At 38.5% G+C, this 21189-nt stretch overlaps 1 protein-coding gene across 1 annotated transcript; it reads right to left on the reverse strand.

Moving 5' to 3' along the window:
• Nucleotides 1-2907: 2907 nt before the first annotated feature.
• On the reverse strand, nucleotides 2908-16150 carry LOC115593223 (long-chain fatty acid transport protein 6). Its single transcript, XM_030436677.1, has 10 exons — nucleotides 15553-16150; nucleotides 10685-10885; nucleotides 8573-8731; nucleotides 6645-6769; nucleotides 5974-6168; nucleotides 4820-4910; nucleotides 4353-4551; nucleotides 4000-4097; nucleotides 3207-3337; nucleotides 2908-3118 (listed from the first exon to the last, which is right to left on the reverse strand). The coding sequence occupies exons 1-10, from the start codon at nucleotides 16028-16030 to the stop codon at nucleotides 2942-2944; spliced, it is 1854 nt and encodes a 617-aa protein (XP_030292537.1). The 5' UTR covers nucleotides 16031-16150; the 3' UTR covers nucleotides 2908-2941.
• Nucleotides 16151-21189: the final 5039 nt, after the last annotated feature.

Below are 21189 nucleotides of genomic sequence, written 5' to 3' on the forward strand. Positions count from 1 at the left end.
ACAATCACATCACCTCAGTGGGCTTTACAATCTATACAGTGAACAGCATCCTCAGTCCTAAGAGCCTCGATCAGAGTGAGGAAAAACTTGCCATACTGAGAAGAAAATAAACTTTAACAAGGGAAAAAAAGAGAAAAACCTCAGGAAGAGCCACAGAGGAGGGATCACTCTCACAGTACAGGACAACAAAACCAGTTTACAAATTCCATTGACAGAACGTCTGATACAATTAAACTATATAACAACATATATTAAGAGAGTAGATCTGCATCAGTTTTGTCCTATGGAATTTTCTGTCCTCAAGCTTAAAAACACCGGATTCAGGTGATTTATTGACAAGCATACTAAAAATATTGTTACAAACTGTTGTAAAAGATTCTGTTGTTGTACTGCTAAGTGCTGTGGAAATGATACCTTATTCATGCCAAGATAACATGTAATCATGGAGGAAGGGTTGAGTAAAACAACAGCAAGGACACAGAGAGGCTCCTTACAAAAATATGATTAAATATACTTACATACAAAACAGGGAACATTTGAAATAAAGAGCTGTCTTTAATATTAACCTACTTCTAATCAAGATAAGATTAAGGTAATTCAAAGCTACGGCCACTAATTTTACAGTAAATAATTAAGAATCTTCTCACGGTGTTGTCAAATTGTTAAACATTCTAATTCCCTTTCAATGTTAGTAAAACACTAAACTAAAATGTGTAAAAAAGAAATGTCACTGTTATATACAGTGTGCCTGCACACACCGTATACACTGAGTGTAGGTTGAATGTTTAACAGGATAAGAAAGCAGGAAAAGGTTTTTCTGCTCCACAGTTGTATTTATTTATTTAATTTTCTACATTTTGACTTGTTTTAGTGTAAATTACAGGACAATGTTACTTTATCGCACAGATAGATACAGATAGATATAGATGTTGGTTAAATGCTCACAATTCCTTGACGTACATGTATGGAAACTGAGAATAAGGGAAGAGAGAGCAGTTTTAAAGGGTTGCAATTTAAAAATCCCAACATTTTTAAATTATACTCCTCACTTTGGTCACTGATCAAAAATCCATGTTTAAATACAGACTAATGGAAATGTGGCCACAACATGGATTCATTTTAGCTTATTTTTCTGTGCTGCACTGGAGCACTGCCAGCAGCAGCAGGCGATTTGAGGGGGGATGAGGGGGGATGCCATCCCCCTTGTTAGCAAAATTACCAAAAAGCATCCCCCTTGTTAACCTGACATCAGTCTCCATCTGCTAGCAGATAGTGTGCTAAAATCACAAGTGGCCACGATCAGCTCCGACGCACAGTGGAGTCAAGCCGGGCACAGCTGCTTTGTGACCCGGCTGCCCGGTTTATTTTTGACGAAAGCCGCAACAAGCTGCACAGAGCAGATCGAGCCAACAGGAAGTCAGAGACACGGAAACAGCATAGAGCCAGTTTTCAAAATAAAACACTCTGTGCAGACTCCCGACTGTATAAAAACAAACAAAAAAAAAAAAAAATCAACAAAGTCTGGCAGGCAAAAGACTCCGCTTCTGAAACGTTCCCGTTATGATGCCGTGCGGAGGGCGGAAGAAACCTGTAGCAGACGCACATGTTTATTTTCAGTAATGTTTAATTTTTTTCAGATGAGTTTTTTCTGACAGTTTAATATTAATAGTAAGTTTGTTATTTATGTTCTAAAACTAAATGTTACTTTTTGTGAGTGTTTTTAGTGTGCCTGTTAAGAACATGGTGGCTTATGTTATGTTGGTAATTGTCATTTTTGTGCTGGTTTATAGTTTAACCATTAGTGAGGTAGCTGTTACATTTCCGAGCTGTTTTACCCCCCGTCGAAACGCAACCTGCAGGAGTGACTTTCTCCATTCTGTATTTGTAGTTTTTAAATATAAGGTCTTCATATCGGACATTATATTCGCTGATACCGATATATCTGTGATAATATGGGATAAATAGATATAATAAATAGATAAAATCGGCCAACAAATAAGTCGGTCAGGCTCTACTATTTTGCACAATGTTCACTGAGTGTCCTTCAAGAAATTTAGATGGTAAAAAAATCCAAGTGTGAGAAACCCTGCCTGAATAAACTCAGTCCACTGCATACAATTTAAAGGTGTACTTACTCAAAACTTTAATTCAGTTATAAAAAGACCATTGTAGAAGGTAGAGGAGGAAGATAACTGGATAAAATGGAATTGTAAAATTAGAAATGTCATAGTTATGGTTAAGAGTGTGTACATAGGTGTGTCGGGGCAGGGTGATGCTCGCGTTGGGCCATCCCCCTTGTTAAAAATTAACAAATCACCCACTGACTGCCAGTACTCCTGCATTTAAAGCAAAATCAGTAGGATCTTTAAAAAACAACAAGAGCCCAACCACCCATAACTCCTGACAAATGACTCAATCGTGGATAAAAAAAATAAAAAAAATCCAATCTCAAAAAGTTACAAAACATTTTCTGAATCCACAGCAAAAGTTAACAGAGTCTAAAGACCTACGCAGAGACCCAGCCTCAATCCAAGTTTCATGGAAATCTGTCAAGTAGATTTTGTGTTATCCTGCTGACAAACCAAGCAACCAAACAACAAACGGACACGGGTGAAAACAAGCTTTTCAGTGGGGAAAACAGACCCTCTCAATCATCACGTATGGACCACTAGTAGTGTGCTGCGGGGTGCATCTACAGAGACCCAGTCCTCTGCGTGCATTTTTTATTTTATCTTACTCGATTCGGGACGTTTCTGGACATCAACCTTTGGTAAGTGGGTGTATGGCCCCAGCCAATAACAGTGTGCAGGGTATGAGGGCAGGATTCTGTAAAAATATAACGACTAGGTACCAGATCATGCATACAAGTCCAGGAGTCCAGAAGAAGGGAAGACTTTGAATGCTGTGTTTAGAACATTTGACTCATTCTGCCTTTAAGTGTTTATAAATGTGTCTTTCCAGACACAATGTCTTGATATAGAGTTAACGTCAGGTAAACATAGTCCTTCTTAGAGACATCTAAGAAATACAGGGGATCCTGGGTGACGTCCGGATTAAAACCCTCCTGGACCAGTTTCACCTTCTGTTGCTTGAAGGTCTCGGTCACATCCAGAGAGGTCTGAAAACACAGATAGGGATACAAACAAGTAATTTAACTTAACACTTAAAAACACGTACTGAAGGTAATGAATATCTGAAAGACTTACCTGTATTCTGAGAAACCATGGCCAGGCATACGCAGGAAGTGTTTTTACTACATGGTTGTAGAGTTTTGTCCCATTTAATTTGTGAGCCGGTTTTAAGACAATAGCAGCCATACCTGCTCGACCTTCATATCCTGCATATACACAATGAAAAAGGTCACCATGTCACAATGAAAATTAGCAAAGTAACCATAACGCCTCCATTTTCTTGCTTTGGTATGTCTATGATATAATGACTATGGAGGGCCTGAAGTGCAACATCAATAAAGCTGCAAAGTGGACAGAGCTGCTGGTACTCAAAGTGTTTAACACCACTGTAAAACATGACATACAGCCATTTGTTAGACAAGTGTGACTTTACGTTTTTTACGATTACTACCTCATTATTAAACACTTTTTTCTTTATAACCTCCCTAAATCTGTTCATTTTTGTCTATGTAACTTATTGTTGTGTTTGTGTTTCACTGTGTTAATGTAGACACCACTGGACTTTCTACTCTGTACCGTCTTGTCAGCTACATACAGTTGCACCCCTATTGCCCAAGTGTATCTCATCTTATTTCATGTTATGCCTAAAATACAAATCTGAAGAAACAATACAATACGTGAACACAGCACACTTATAGTTTATGCCTGCGCTGTTTCTGTGAGGGTGATTTGATTTGACCAACTTTAAATGCTGAAATGCTTTAATAATTACAGAAATGGCGTGTAATTTGTATTCAGTCACTGACTACATATTCAAAGCAATCTGATCCAACCCTTAATCACAGTGCAACATTTAGATTCCACAGACCTGGTATGGTGACTCCATAGACGTTGGCCTCCTGGATAAAGTCAAGAAGACCTAAAACGTCTGACACCTCTGTGGTAGAAACATTCTCTCCCTTCCACCTGTAGGACACAAGGCTAGATACAGTTAGCCTGCAATAACTTTTGTTATTTTTGGCCATCAGAGACTGTTTGTGAACAAATATTGACATCTCAGAATTTTAAAGCTGGTTCAGTTGCCTATTTATGCAGTGTTTCCCACACATTGACTAGCTCGTGGTGGTGCGCCACCACGACCACCACATATTGCGCTTTCTTTTTTTCTTTTTTCTAATGCTACTTATGCAGACGACTGGCGAAAGTCACAAGTTTACGTACCTGAAGGTGTCTCCTATGCGGTCACGGAAGTAAAGAAAGTCCCTGTAATCATGGAGCAGGAGGTCTCCGGTGTTGAAATAGACATCACCAGCTTTGAAAACATTCCTGAGCAGCTTCTTCTCAGACAGGATGTTGTTCCCTGCATAGCCTAGGAACTGGTTCATAGCTGTGAGAGGAGCAACCAGGATCCCTGCCTCTCCTGTGCTCAGAGACAGGATGAAGTTAGTTTAGTAGACACACCTACTGCGAAGACAACTGGCTTTATGACTCTTTTTTTTTTTTTTTTTTTTTTTAGATATATACAGTCTTAGCTGAGAAAAGTTCCAAAAAAGGAACACACATTCTCCATACATTCCATTTCCCCCTTTTCACCCTCCCTCAATGTGAATATTTCCAAGCACTGATACAAACTTCTTTATTAGACTTGATGACTTTCACTTGAAGGACTTGTCATGTGATATATGTACCTATTTGTGCTTGTATGCATCTTCCAGAGTCTGTTCGGACTGGCTCATATGTCTGTGGATCATATCTCAGAAGCTGAAAGGGCATGGAAAGCTGAAAGAGAGGACATGACAGTACCTGTTACATGATGAGCCACGGCTTTAGCATTCAGCGTTTGTCTAACAGGGTTAAATCACCATTGATGTATTTCAGTAAATAAAACTACCAGATCATTGTTAAAAACAATGGTGCATGAAGATGCAACATCCAGTAGCTCGGTTTTTTTTAACATAATTTTTTCCACTCTATTGCTGAAACAAAAACTGCTTGTGGCAGAAAAACTGTTAGCTATTGGAGAAGAAAGCAGATGTTTTGGATTAAGAGCAGCAGACTTTCAGACCATCATGGCCCATGGTGTCTTTCAGCCATCCAACCTGATCGTTTGGACCAGGCAAGAGAGGAAGGGAGTCAGAATACAAGTCATACTAATCCAGCTTGGTTTAAGGCTGCTCCTGGCTGATGTCTGGTCACAGGAAAAGGAAAAGGACACAATTGGACTAAGGCTGCAAAACAACGTGAAATCAGAGACTGTTGTGCCCACAGAGACCTGTCTCTACCACAACATCTCAGATCAAGCTGTTGCAATTGACAGGCGGAACAGGTGGACCATGTTCTGAGACTAAAGTGAGATGAGGAGAGGTGGACTAACTGCGATGCTTAGTGGTCACACGCAGTCAGAGTTGGTGGAAAGTGTATCCAAGATGTCGAACTTTTGACATGAAGTATCGACCACATTATCATCAGCATCATATTGTTGCTGTTTACATATAGTAAACCCTGTGTATACTTCCTAAAGGTGGCCATGACCATGGCCATGTCAAGTTAAGTTTAAAGCAAAGGGTCTTTTGAATGTCAAGTTGAGCTTCAAAGCCCTGCCAGATGATTCTCTCCACAACTTATTTGCATTTAATGTGGATGTGAACTGAGTTACCACCAAATCGGTTGGAGATTCTCTTTTTGTTTTTTGCTTTTCTAGAGCAAATTTTAAAAGTAGGGAAAAGGTGTTTACAGTATGACAAAGGAGTGATCTAAACCCTCATATGTTGTATCTCCAAAAAATACAAAATATAAATAAATGCAGAGTGGTTTGAAGGAAACATTACTGAACACTTTGTACCTTGTTGAAATAGCTCGCCCTGCCAATCGCCCCAACCTCATCAGTGTAGTTGAGGAAGCCGATGCTGGCCTCAGTCAAGCCGTAACCCTCTCTGATCTTGACCTTTCCAAACCGTTTGACAAACTCCATCCAAACATCTGACCTGAGACCACTTCCTGCTGCCAGCCGAACACTGTGAGCTTTCTCCTCTGGAACCTGGAGGCAGAATAAGACTTCATTAAAAATCACTGTCACTTATTCAAGGACAAGTCTGACCTTTGGGAAATATTTGACTCTGGACAAGCCAGTGTGTAAGCATAACAAGATTTATGTTGCATGCTTCTCTGTGTACATAAACAGATCCAGAAAATATTTAGCGTAACTATGCAAACTGCTTCTAACAGCTAAATGAGGTTTATCTGACCAAAGGCTCTCTTTCTCTCATCATGGCAGTAGGAAACTGCTAACTACTAATGTGTGAGTATTCTGCCAAATGTTCTGTCAATAGATCAGTGGTTTGACGGTTTTAAACATTAGATGTAAAGCTAATGAGTACATCTGCAAAGGGATGACCAAAAAGATGGGATTACTTGTAGAGAATGTACAGAACAGTAACCTTACACAGACATGTCAAATTTCATGACGGGAGATGAAGAATCTGACTAATGTTTTTTCAGTGTTTTTGTTCTTACTGTGGGATGGTTGACCAGGTATCGACAGAGCTCTCCGATGTATTGAACCACAGTCACATTGTGTTTCACACAGTCCTTCCAAAACTGACTGGCAGAAAACTTCTTTTTTAACACACATGTTGCACCTGTGATCCAAAGAACAGGATGGCAAGGCAAACAGGAAGAAGTGTAAGACAATGTACTGCTAAAAACTTTTTTTTAAATACATACTACATGGCTTACAAAGAAAATAGGGTGAGAAATTTCCTTTGCCTAGTCTCCTTGTATGTGAGGAAGTGAAAATTCCTTGTAGGCTTATAAAAGGATATCCGTCATAATGAGAGTTCAGTGTTTCCTCTACATTCATTTAGGAGTGGCGGCCACCTAGCTGCCACTTCTTCAAATTTCTTTTCTTTTTTTTTTTTTAAATTGTCATATCTCCACCTTCACAGCAGAGTCCTGCACTGGGTCGGGTGTCGCGAGTGCTGAGGTAAACTAAATAACTATCTTGCCCAGTATCTACTCTTTGGAGTAGATGCCAACCGGTGCCAACTCAACTCAGTGTCGCTAACATAAGTAAACTAATTGATAGCATTAAGCAAATATATACACGCCATGATGTAACTGCTGACTGCATTTTCAGATGAGCTTGTTCAAATATTTCTCAAAACCCAGTAAAATTCATTGTTCTGAGCCTGGGTGCAATCTTTGCCACTGATTCTACAGCCCCATCAAGAAATTATTATTCATTGTTTTATTCATTTTCTTATTTTATTGTTGTATTTTTGTTAGTATTTTTTATTTTTACATTCAGCCTTTAAAGAGCCCTTTTCCATGCCAGCCATTCAGTAAAAAGGGGGATTATGCTGGGCATAAAAGTAAAATCTGCTGTCAAGTGTCATTACTTGACGCCGCCACGGCTCCCCGGAGAGCCTGCCCCCGCTGCTGAAAAAAATCCTAGAGGAAACACTGGAATTTCCTCCAACATTTGCCCTGGATCTTGAAATAGGCTGAAAGTAAGTAGCATGTTTGTCATGCTGCCACAGTCTCAGCTGTATTTATTCTGTGGGCAGAGCTGATTCTGATTCTGATGGTCAAGCCAACTATTATAAATGATTTAATACTTTTTGAAAGAAAGATGCGGGCACAAGATCTGGACTCTATATTGCACTGTTGCAGTAAGGCCTGATTCCATAAATGATACACGACATTTCTGAGATATGATATCCAAAAGTAACAGTTAGGAGAAACTAACGATATTCTGTAGTTTTTCTGTTGTAGTTTAGTTGACTTTATGGGAAAAGATCATGGTTTGGATTAAAATAGACCCTTTGGGCACGCAGGTAGTTAAATCGCATGCCACATAATGCAGCGGACCCTGGTTCGAATCCCAGCCAGAGGACCTTTGCTGCATGTCACACCCCCTCTCTCTCCCCTTTCAAAAATCTATCCACTATCTAAATAAAGGTGTCTATGCCTAAAAAAAAATAGACCCTTTCACAACATTTACCATGGGTCACAAAAGATAACCTTCCATGAGCATGTTTTCCAAGTCCCTTTCCCAAGTTGCAAAGATATGACAACACAAAAAAGTTATTGATCAGTTACAATGATAGTCCAAGAGCAACGCTGATTAAAAGTGACAATCTCTGAGGCTGAAAAATTCAGCAAGCAACCCTGTCAGGGTTAACAGACAGACAGCTGCTGCAGCTGACAAGTTTTGGAGGAGATAGCCTTAGACTGAGTCAAAAATCAGAACAGTGGTGTCCATGTGTGAAGATTACCCCCCAGGTTTTTTTGTCGAGGGAACCAGGACAATGCTAACTCCTTCGTTAACCAACAAAAATTGTTGTTATTGCTACACCACTCTTTTGTAGAAAGGGACTGCCCTTGAAAAAAGTACTATGAAGGTTGAGTTTAAATTGACTGCACAGCTATGGACATCTTACCTAAGTGAATGCATCCTCCAATCCCTAACAGGGAAGCAGACATGTGGTAAAGAGGAAGAGTGATGTAGATGATGTCATCAGATGTGGCTCCACACATTTGCAAGAAGGCCATACTCATAATGGCTTTAAGATGACCTACACGGGCTGCCTTGGAGAGACCTAGAAGAGAATGGCACACAAACTGGAAATGGTCCACATGCTGTATATGTGAGGTTTAAATTCTGCTGGGGATTCTATGACATTTGAATCCCTTCACTGGTTTAGTTATTCCATTACTGTTCTGAAAGCACAAAAATTGTATTTCGAACAATCTTGCTGCATTTCATACTAGTTTTTTATTCAAGGTATAGCCAAACTGCAATGTACCATATGATAAATTAAATGGACTTGACCTGTAGTATTTGATCTCATAAACCTATAATCTTCTCTTCCCAATCCTAACAAAGACATGACTGATCATGGTATATGCTGGACTATATTATGCCATTTCATTTTTTTAACCTTTGTCTTCACCCATTTTAAGCTCTTTGTTAGAAAAGTACTTAAAAATTATTCCTTAAGAGTTTTGTACCACATAATCAATTTGGAATTCAAAACAAGTTCAGCAAGTTTTGCCAGCAGCTTTGTGAGCTGTATTTTGACATGAAATGTTGAAATATTAATGTACAGCAGATTTTGTTTGAAGTTCATGATCGTAGTTCAGTTTGTAAGCAGGCCAACGTTTGCTAATCTTTTACAAAGAGAAAGCTGATGCTGCTGGGAATGTCGTTATATATTTCAAGTATTTGGTCATACGAATTAAACAAATTGATTGTTTTAAAAGGAAAATCCATGACATGAACTGGGAGGGGCCTAGCCCTCCCAGTTCATGTCATGGATTTCCTTTTAAAACAATCAATCAATCAATCATTTTAAAACTAAAATCACGAGACCTTGCAAAATCCTATATCTGTACTCCAAATACATTTTGAATTATGATTTGGGGAAGTTTGGCCCTCAGAGCTAAATTTGAAAGTTTCACCATGTTTATTTTTCCTTAGAAAATCCATGACATGAACTGTGAAGACACCTGGCATTTGGGTGAATTACATGGAACGGCCGATTTGTTGATAGTTATTTACAAAGAAAACTACTGTTCATTTATCATTACTGTGTCCTTGGGGATCTGTATAAATCTTTATCCCACAGTTCATAAAGATTGCAACAATTTCAATCAATGCAGATATTTATTACTAAATTGCACATATATTTAGTATCTTTATACTAGCATGAAAATGACAAATGTAACGCTGATTTAACAGTCTCACCTCAAGACCCATTTGGTGGCTTTTCTGGAGCTTTTTTAATTTGTTGCTCTTTAAGAGCTCAGATCTTTACCTGCACCCAGGAAATTATGTTTTCGCCTGTGTCCCGTTTGAAGGTTGGGTCTCTACCCAGAACAGACCCAATTAACTTTTGCTGTGGATCTGGATAAAGGGACGAATCCTGGAATCTCTTCTCCCTTTCTGTGAGAAACATTGTGAGATTTTTCACATTTTCACTAATTTCTCAGGGAATAATGCATGGATCTTGATAAATGAAACCAGGCACGTGTAGGTATCTGGTAACTATGAGTGAGAACATCTTGATGCAGATCCAAATAAAAATCCAAATCTAGCTGATTTAAATAAGTTTCATTTGAAAATGGATTAGGATGATTGAATTTAAGGGGACTGTTGGACCTGTTGTTCTCATTTATTTGTTTAATGTATAATTCCATGACAACTGGGCAAACTCTACCTGCAGAGAGAGATTGTGAAATCTCCAGAATGTCAACTAAATAGCGTCCAATAGTGTTTCTGAGAACAGGGATTTTTTGCCCTTGTTGGCTAAATAGCTAGTTTCAGTTTTGAAACATTAGTACACAAAACTGAGTACATTTAGGGTCATTCATACTCCCTATGTATCAGGAGCTCCTGCTTTGTGTTTCATTGTTGTACGACCATAGTAACGCTTGTTTTTATCAATCCAATAAATCATAAATCATTTTGAATGTGATTTTTTGTGCATTTTAAGGTGGCTGGCCAGCTGTAGGTAATGTTATAACTAAAGAATACAATGATCGTGCGGTACCTGTAGTGCCTGAAGTAAAAATAAAGAGAAAGTTGGACATGATGTCAACTTTAGGGGGGTCACTGAGGGGTTCTCCAGACACGTGTTCCAGCTTATCTAATAAACTGCTGAAATCTTCAGAGGGTGATGTGTGATCCACCACCCACACAGTCATGTTGTCCTTAAGAGCAGGTAGCACTTCCTCCACCAGTTGCACCAACTCTGGAGAAAATGAACACAATAGGTTATCTAACTGCGGCAGCGACAGAGTGAAAGCCAATAAACAAGAACATACAAACAGCAGTTCAGTCCACTCTACAGTTCAGTTAGAGGCTGTTGTGTTGTATCAGACTGAACTGTACTCTAAAGTGTTCCTGCTATTTTGTCCTCCCTTACGGATGTGCATGTGTATATATGGGTGAGGTTGGGGTCATAACAACTTCCATGATCATTTACAGACCATGACACTGAAAGGATTCAGGTAAGAAGTCAATATGATCATCATTCAGGGCAGCAATCATTCCAACACAGAGGTGCTTATTGATAAGAGAGGTCATGGCATGGTACTTTGATCTCTAACTGTCAGTATAGCTGATAGCATTAGGAAACTTCCATCTGGATAGCCCTACTTGAAAAATGTTAACTTTTACTCCACAGAAAAGGACAGATAGTGATGTTACAACAGCTGCAATCTCCAGATAACCCCTTGACCTTGCTGGAATAATCTCATGTCAGTCATTGCAATTAAAAAGTGAAAACTGATGCAGCTTGTGTTAAGCTTGTGGAAGTTGGTAGAAAAAGCACCCACAGTATTAGACGAAGTTAAGTGGGTAACATTTAGATACAGTAAAATGAGATTCGCTTAAAATTCAGGGGGCTCACAAGTTCTCAAGTTTAAGATCCCCATTTTACAAGCTTCAGTCTGACGGACACTTTCAAGTTGATCTGGTCTTGAGCAGTAAAAAATGTTTACAGGAACTTTTAACTGTCACAGCAATATAACTACAGTATCTGTAGTTATTTATTCAATTATCAGTGAAAAGAACTACACACAACAAACCATAGCCAAAAAAGCAACAAAGCCTACATTGCTGTTACATCTAATACCCCATTCCCAATGGACAAAAAACCCACTAACATCTGCCAGCATCTGGCTTTTATATTACAGTGGAAAGGGTACAGTTGGCAATGATTCCCAGATCAAATGACTCTGGAGTAGTAACAGGTGGTTATCGGCTGCAGCTCCAATTGGCTGTAATGAAAATCACTACACCTAGGTGGACATGCTAATTTTCACCATTTTGTCAGGTGCAATGCTAGTACATGTGTTATAGTTACAGTTGAAGAGGCACTGTGTAGTTTTGGAGAAGAAATTCAAATTCAGAATTTTAATATGTACAATATTAAAATGATGTAATAACACAAACTCAGAAATATATACTTTTTCCATAATTGATTAAACAAGCTGTTCTCAGAGGAAAATAAGGTCCCAGAACAATGTTTGAAGCTAGAAAGGTGGCAGGGTCCAACACATATAAACAAAGTAAAACAGTATGAATTGTATGGTTATTTGAGGTCAGTTTGTTTATCAAATGTATTTGGTCATGAAAACAAAGAGTTTGCTCATTTAGTTTTTTAGGCTTAAAAAATAAAGATCTTCAAAATGATTCCCTAAAACTACATTATGTACCTTTAAGAATGATAGGGTTAAAGTAACTTTTCATTTTTCTGTTCAAGTAGCACTCAAACACCGTTCAGGAGACATCGAGTTTCAGGTACAGCATGAAATAACTAATATCTAAGAATCCACTGTAACATTATCACTGCTATGCCACTTACAACTAATGGAAACAAGTCATTTACCTAGTTTTAGCAGGTTAACCCACATTTAAACAGAGACCATACAGTCCCCTCCAAAACTACTGGAAGAGCTAGGTCAGTTCCTCAGGGGAAAGAAGTGAAAGGTTTTAGACTGGCCAAGTCAATCTCCAGACCCTATTGAGCATGCATTTTACCTGCTAAAGAGGGGAGTGAAGGGAAAAATCCCCCGGAAAGAAACAACATCTGAAAGAAGCTGTGGTGAAAGCCCAGAAAAGCTTCACAAAAGAGGAATGAAAAGGTTTGGTGATGTCAGTGGGTCGCAGGCTTGATCCAGTTATTGCAAGCAAAGGATTTGCAACTAAATATTAAGTATTATTTAAGTTTACCTGTTTTCTAAACTTTTGCTCACCTAAAAATGAGGTTTTCCATTACAAATAATGCCAATTTCTAAGTTTTGTAACAGATCTGGATATAAATACCTGCAATAAAAGCAGAAATGCTAATCTTACTTTAATGTTTTCAGCGTACAGCCAAAATGAGGGCACTGGCCTCACTGTTCCAATAGTTTTGGAGGGGACTGTGTACGCAATGGCTGCAACAAACCAGCAAGTAATTGTTCAGTGGCTAGCAGGTATAATTTGAATCAAATACACATAAAGTCATTACATAGCACTGCTATGAACTTCATAGTGTCTTTACTGCTATGATAGCAGTAAAGACACTATGAACGTCATTAAAACAGTTATTTTTAACTCCCATCACGATAGTCCGTAATTAAGATTTACTAAGTTTCTTGAGTTCATCAGTACTTAATCCAGAATGTGGACCTACTCTTTATCAAAGGTCCAAGGAAAAGTTACTGTACTGCTTGATGATTCATTCTCACACCTCTCCAAGGTGAGATGCTGCTGGTGGGTTGACACTCCACTTGATTCCCTCCTGTTGCAAAACTCTCACAACTTTACTGTGGTCCAAAGCACAAAGACCCTCTCTCAGTTCCTCTGCTCTAATTTGTTTCATTGTCTCATTCTATGTTACCAGGTCCACAGACAAATCTGCATCAGCCTTTGATACACAAATTTTTTGTGCAATGAACAGGCAACTTTAAAATGAACTGCTCGGGGGGCCACGTGATGCGAAGACAGTAGGAGCGTGAAGACAGAGCTCCCGGACTGAGCATGCTTTTTTAACATTTCAGAGATAGTTTAACACTGTCAAAATAATACCACTGAAAGAGTAATGTCGCTGCGTGATTTTTGGACAAAAACACCCGAGAACAGACGAGTTTTGCGACCCAAACCTCAACCAAACAAGTCAAGACCGGCAGACGTCTTAACCTCCTGACTACCAGGAAAAAAAATATTGTCCAATCACATTTTTTTTTTTTTTTACTTCCCCAATCTTTGTAAGGTAATTAGAATACTGAAAACATTTTCTTTGAAAAAAAAAGCTTTTATTTTTGCGATATCATATGTCCATGTTACGACCCTCTAGTAACAGTCCACTACAGTGGACATTGGAATGCCATGATGGTGTGTGGGTATATATGTATTCTTTTATTTTTATTTCTATTTTTATTAATTTTATTTTTTTTATTTATTTATTTACTTATTAATTTTTTTGTCTTGTCTGTCTGTTTGTTAGTCCTGCTGTAGTTGTGTGTTCCTGTTGTTAACGTAGTTCAGTTGAAATGACAAAAGGAAAAGGGGGTTCTGTGTATGTAGAACGGAAATGTGAATATGTGTTGACAGAACTCAATAAAAAGATTTAAAAAAACCAAACAAAATGAACTGCTCGCTATCCTGTGTGAAGATAACACCAGCACTTCACCAAGCTGCTCCATTTTTTTCACCTCAACGGGTTCACAATCAACTCAGACAATAGTTCATGGAGGACGGTCAGGAGAAATTCTCTTTAGAGATTACTTTTTCTTGCTGCAGAATGGCATTCACAAAATCCTATGTAATCTGGAGAAATTATGACCCAACCAATTATGAATTTGCTTCAGAATGGTGAGAATTTTTGGATAGAATAACAGGATGATTAGTGCATTTAGGCACTGCTGCTAAATCCAATCAAACCATCCTGCAGAATGGGACTCATCCCCTGGTTATTTTTCCCTATCACTCCAAAACTTCATGTTGTCAAAGCTTGACTTTTTCTGTTTACTGAAGCCCATGGAGTGTTTTAGCGATCGCTAACCTGGAAGTTAGCATTGCCCTAGTTCCCTCAATGAAAAGCCTTCGGGATTATTTAAATTGGATTTTTGAATATCACCGAAATTCACTTCTGTGGCAAACACAAGTGTGATAATTACACACTTTGATCATCAATCTAACCTTACAGATGAACACCACTTTTGTGATTTTTGTAGCAAATATTAAATTGCTCTTAGTCAAAAGCTAATGTTAGGCTATATACACACTACATTGCAGTTACATGAAATAAACATCACCGAGTGTTGTGCTGAACAATTACTTTACATGTTTGTAAAGTTGTAAAGTTAGAGTTATCCACCAATCACAACTGACAGACAATTACCTTTAGGAGTCCTAATCATTAAAACACAGAGAACAACTGTTTCCCTCATAGAAGATCTTTCTTCTGCTGATTAAAATTTGTTCCCAAAACTACAGAGTGCTCCTTTAACACATCAACGAATCCAGATTGGTCCGAGGTGATGAGCAAACTTCCGGTTTGGAATTAAAAGGGCTAATTAGCGAAAAAAAGGTAACCAAACATCTATTATATTAACACACATTGTGCGTTTGTACTGCCAATAACACGAATAACGAGCTACTCAAATCCTGAAAACACTGAATCAGGGGGGAAAGCCCCAATATAGACTTTATCCAGCTTTGCTAGGCAAGCGTGTGTTTTAAAGCCTCCTGTGTGTTTATCACAGCAGCCCCTTCAGTTATGTGTGGACTGGCTGTAGAGGAACTTGTCAGGGTTATTAGTAGTGGCTCAGAGAGGCTCTATGGTCGGACTGGAGCTTGTGGGGCGGATTGATAAAGTTGAAGTAAATGCCAAAACTGCGCAAAAAACGTGAGAGAAAAGTGCAATACCTGCGCCAACAACAAGCGTCTTGGCTCCACAGCTCTGGAGGCAGTGAAGCAGAGACTTGGCTTTAATGTTGACGTTGAGAAAGGCGACCTCACAGCCCAGTTTACACAGTCCCAGCCACACACAGATAAAATCCGGCTCGTTGAACATCCCCAGAGCAACAATGTCTCTTTGTTTCAGAGAGCCCTCCGTCCTGAACGCGTTGGCAAACTTGTTACTTCTCCTGTCCACGACCTGATATGTCAAAGTCCGGTTTTCGAAAATGATGAAGGGTTTGTTCGGGTTCGTCTTTGCCTGGTAAAGAAAACAGTCGAGGTACGTGACGATTCCTTTCTGCATACGAGCCTGCAACGTCTTCCTGTACCCCCGAAGTTTGAAGTAATAAATCAAATCCACCCACAAAAAGGGATACGCCATCCTCTGGTAGAGAAGGAGCGCCAGCAGTCCTGCTAAAAGGCTGCTGAACACCACAGCTATCATGGTTCGGCCTGTGTAAAAAAACACACTTCACTTTAAGACTGCTCCAGAACTTTAAATAACCAACTACAATCGCGCATGCCCTGAAGAAGCCCGCAGTCAAGTTGATAGCCCGCTCATTATGCAATTTCACAGCAGCTCGTTGTCAGCCAATGAGCTATGAGCACGGAGATGTGTCAAGGCTGCTAGAAAGCTTTATATATATATTAACATATATATAAATATATATATACATATGTATATGTTAATATGTATATATATATATACATATGTATATGTTAATATGTATATATGTGTGTGTGTGTGTGTGTGTGTGTGTGTGTGTATGTATGGAAGTTTATTAGAAGGATAAACCCCTTGAGATGAATCATCTCGTTTTCAAGGGGGTCCTTAACACAAATATACAGAAAGTACAGTACATAAAACCAAATAACACAATACACTCACACAAATGCAGACAACAGCTCTCCTAAACCTAGCCAATCCAACACCTACTGATCCTCCATAATGTCGAAGTTACATACAGTAAATATACAAAAGTATATAAATGTACAAAAATTTTACATAAATTTTACATATACCCATATAAACATGCATCTACACATTTGCACTCTTTATAATTAGGAGCAAGAACATGTTGTTTGAAGATAAGTGAAAACTGATATTTTAAAGAAATGAAATGAGGTAATGGATCTAAGTTAGCCGGGCAAGTTGTTCCAATCAGAGGGAGCTTTAAATTTCAAGGCACGTCGCCCAGTTTCCTTAAAAATTCTAGGAACAAGGAAATATGGATGATCGGTATGCCTTAGATTATGAGATGACCTATATGGAACTAGCAGTTGTTTTAAGTAGGAAGGATAATTAAAGAAAATACATTTATAGATAAATTGCAACCAGTGAAACTGTCTTCTAGATTTAGGTGATAACCAGTTAAGTGACTCATACAATAAGCAGTGATGAGTTCTATAAGGACATCTTAAAACAAATCTACAGAGACTATTGTAGGCTACAGTGAGAGGGCGAAGATTTGTCTCAGAGGTATGTTGATACACAACATCAGCATAATCTAATATTGGTAATATCAACTGGGAGGCAACTCTTTTCCTGACCTGTAGGGTAAATCAGTTGACCGAACGATATAATATTCTCAGGCTGCATTTTACCACTGATTCAATATGGGTCTTAAAAGAGAGGTGAGAGTCGAGCCAAATACCCAAATGTTTAAATTCCTCCACTTTCTCAAGAGGTGTCCCATCTAGAAAATTAATCGACCAATTATTCAAAAGCAGGAAGTTAGCTCTAGTAGTAAACAGCATCCTATAGGACTTCTTCTTGTTCAGTAGAAGTTTGTTAGTGGGTAGCATCAAAATCAGCCTGTAAACTGTTCTGAGTCTGTGAAATGTCAGGCTTGGAACAGTAAATCACAGTATCGTCTGCATATAATTGAATATGGCAATCTGCACAGACTTGGGGAAGATCATTGATGGTAAATGGTCTGCATTTTTATAGCGCTTTTCCAGTCTAACGACAGCTCAAAGCGCTGTACAACACATGCCACATTCACCCATTCACACACACATTCATACACTGATGACGGAGGCTGCCATGCAAGGCGCCAACTGCTCATCAGGAGCAATTTGGGGTCAAGGTCTTGCTCAAGGACACTTCGACATGCAACTATGGGGAGCCGGGATTCGAACTGGTGACCTACTCATCACTAGACGACCCGCTCTACCCACTGAGCCACAGCCGCCCCAATGATGAAGATGGAGAAAAGCAACGGCCCCAAGGATGAACCTTGAGGTACCCCTTTCTCCATAATCATAAAGTCTGACTGAATGCCCCGATAAGAGACACACTGACGTCTGTTGTGAAGGTATGCGTTGAACCAGAATAAAGACTGTTGTGAGAGACCAATAGCATAGAGTTTGTCGAGGAGCAAATAGTGATCAACCATGTCAAAGGCCTTAGTGAGATCTATAAATATTGCACCTGTATGCATATTGTTGTCCATTGAAGAGGATACATCATTGGTGAGTTTTAAGAGAGCAGTGGTTGTGGAAAAATTTTGTCTGAACCCAGATTGGTATGGAGATAAAATATCAAAGTCATTGATATATTGAGATAATTGATTAAAAATTAATTTTTCGAACACCTTTGTTATACTATTAATAATGGAAATAGGTCTAAAGTTATTTAAATCAAGGGGGTCACCACCTTTGTGCAAAGGGGTGACTCTGGCACATTTCCAAATTGATGGAATTTCACAAGTAGAAAAGGACAAATTAAATAAATCAGACAGAGGATATGCCAGAACATGAGAAGCAAGTTTGATAAACTTAATCTCCAAGCCATCAGGGCCAGCACCGCTGCATGAGCTTAAATCACAAATAACCTTCAGAACGTCAGTTGGGCGAATTCTTCTAAAAGAGAAGGAGCTACCACATATAGAGTTATTCAGTGGAGCATCAAAGTAGGAGAAATCAGACACTTGTAAACTGCCGACAGAGGAAAAATGCTGGTTGAAGGCATTAGCGATTATAGAAGGTTCACTAACAACTTCATCATTAATTCTAATATGAGTTGTAGTACTTTTAGTAGGTTTATTGATTATGCTGTTGATTCTGTTCCAAAATTGTTTAGGATTATTAAAATCGTTGACTAAACAGTCTTTATAATAATAAGATTTAGCATTTCTTGTTTTGGTTGTACATACGTTCCTTAAATGTTTATATGCATTCCAATCAAAAGAATCCTTTGTACGCCAGTATTTTTCCCAAGCCTTGTCTCTCTGTTTAAAGAGACTTATAAGATCACCATTGATCCATGGTAAGTGTCTACCCTTAACCTTAATTAATGTCCAAGGCGCATGTTTATCTATAACAGTAATAAACTCAGTGTAGAAAAAATGCCATGCATCTTCAACAGAAGGTATTAACTGAAACCTGTCCCAATTAATGGCGGCTATGTCTTGTATGAAATGACCGTGTTAATGTTTTTGCATCGTCTTACCGTGATGCATCTTGGTGGAAGACGGGGTATTTTAATCTTCCAGACACAGAAAATAATGGAATGGTCACTGAGACAATCAGATAATACACCAGATTTTAAAATTCTGTCTGGATGGGTGACAAGAGTCCAGTCCAACAGAGACTTAGACCTGTAGTCAACTCTGGTAGGCTCACTTATGAGCTGGGTTAGATTTATACTGCCGAGTAAATTTCGATCCTTAAGAGATGAGCGATCTAGCCAGTTACTGTTAAAGTCGCCCAATATAATCATTTCATTTGGACGATCTAGGGAATTAAGAGTGGACAAAATACGCTTTGTGGATTCTGAAGGAACATTTGGGGGTCTATATATATTACCAATTGTCAATTGTTTGTTTTCATGGAAAATAATTTTGACAAAGAGGGATTCAAAATACACTGGGTTCTCTTTTGGTATAACAAGCTCTGAGGACAAGTTTGAAGAGACATATGTGGCCACTCCTCCTCCTCTAGTACCCCTATCAGCTCTGTACAGAACATAGTTTTCAAGTTTAATTTCATTATCAGAAATATTACTATTCAACCATGTTTCCGAGAGTGTAATTATATTAGGTTTATTATAAGCAAGCCAGGCTCTTAAGTGATCAATTTTCGAAGATAAGCTCCTAATATTCAAATGAATAACCTGTAGACCTTTAGTTGAATTAATTATACATGAGATACAAATAGAGAAACCAAATATTCACAGAGGTGCATCAACAAATCATGTTATGGGTATATGAGAAAGGAGGGGCAGGGGGTAAGGGATAGGGGGCAGGAGAGCAGAGCATACACACTCACACGCATGCTAGCGCATACGCACACACACACACATACACACAAAGTTACACATGGAAATCATAACAACTAACTTAACAAAAAACATAAAGACAAGGCGGAGCTCAGTCTGCAAGTACCAAGGGAAAGTGTGATTGCATAGTTTAATTTAAATTTAGATTTAAATTCCCCTGAATAATTGGAAATAATATATTGTATCTATCTAATGTTTAACATTCAGAGGTCGTGTTTCATAGGGGAGAGATGACGAAAGAAAATAAATTAAAAATAAATAAATAATAATAACAAAATGAATAATAATAACAACAATAATAATTATTATTTTCACCATCACCATGAAATAAATAAAACATTAATAAAAAATAAATAAATATATATGTATATATACATACATACATATACACATATACATATATCAGCTAAGTTCCACCTCTGGATTGGTGATAAAACACAGTTATATTATAGCCTATCTATCTAAATTTATATGGCAGTAAGTTCCATTCATTGACTTTCTCTACAGTGGACAGAGAGACATTTGTGACGACCCCGCCCTCTCCTGGTCGTCCTTTGTTTGTTTTTCTTGCAGGCTCATTTCATGTAGAAGGGTGGAGCTGCTGACTTGACGAGATTCACCTGGGCAGCCTGAGCCCAGGTTATTTAGCTGGCTCCTCATTCCCATTCTCTCTCTCTCTGACCACTTGCTGCCTGTTTGGTTTGTGTGTTTCTTTGATTTATCATCACCACACCTCACTTACAAACAACACTGCATACACTGCTGACCCTACAGATACAGACTTCTTTATTATGTTGTTTTGGGTTGCATTTAAAAATAAAGTTTCAATTTAAAGTTGCTTTAAAAGTGTGTGGTCTCCCACTTTGTCTTGCACTCTGAGCCAGGGCTATGACACATTGCATCCACCAACCATGTACAGACTGTTCCACACACAGGCAAAAATAAAAGCAACCTTTCATATGCACTGATACGTCATCTAATAATTAGATCTATTTACTCGTCTCATTTTCTCAAACTAAGCCTGTACATGACAACACTGTCAGTCTCCTCAGAGAGAGGTTTGGGGTACAAAGCTAGATATGTGTTGTAATAAGTGTAAAGGGTACCCCCAAAGCTCTTGTATGCAGTCTCTATATACTCATCTTAACACAGATGTGAGTATGGAAACTTAGCTGAAATTGAATGACTTTAAATTATTTGCTTATGGTATTGGTCTGCATGTGGGACTAATAACTTATCATTATTATTATTATTATTATACCAAAACGCATCAATTTATCCCATTGCTGTTACATTCATTTTTGAGAAGAGGAATCTTCCTC

This window comes from Sparus aurata, chromosome 12 (assembly GCF_900880675.1).
Source record: "Sparus aurata chromosome 12, fSpaAur1.1, whole genome shotgun sequence".
In the NCBI taxonomy this organism is placed as follows: domain Eukaryota; kingdom Metazoa; phylum Chordata; class Actinopteri; order Spariformes; family Sparidae; genus Sparus; species Sparus aurata.

Coding starts and splice junctions, on each gene's coding strand:
- LOC115593223 (XM_030436677.1), bottom strand. CDS start 16,030: ATGATAGCTGTGGTGTTCAGCAGCCTTTTAGCAGGACTGCTGGCGCTC. Junction 4,098..4,352: donor CGCATAGGAGACACCTTCAG/GTACGTAAACTT, acceptor TGTGTCCTACAG/GTGGAAGGGAGAGAATGTTT. Junction 3,338..3,999: donor CTATGGAGTCACCATACCAG/GTCTGTGGAATC, acceptor GTGTATATGCAG/GATATGAAGGTCGAGCAGGT.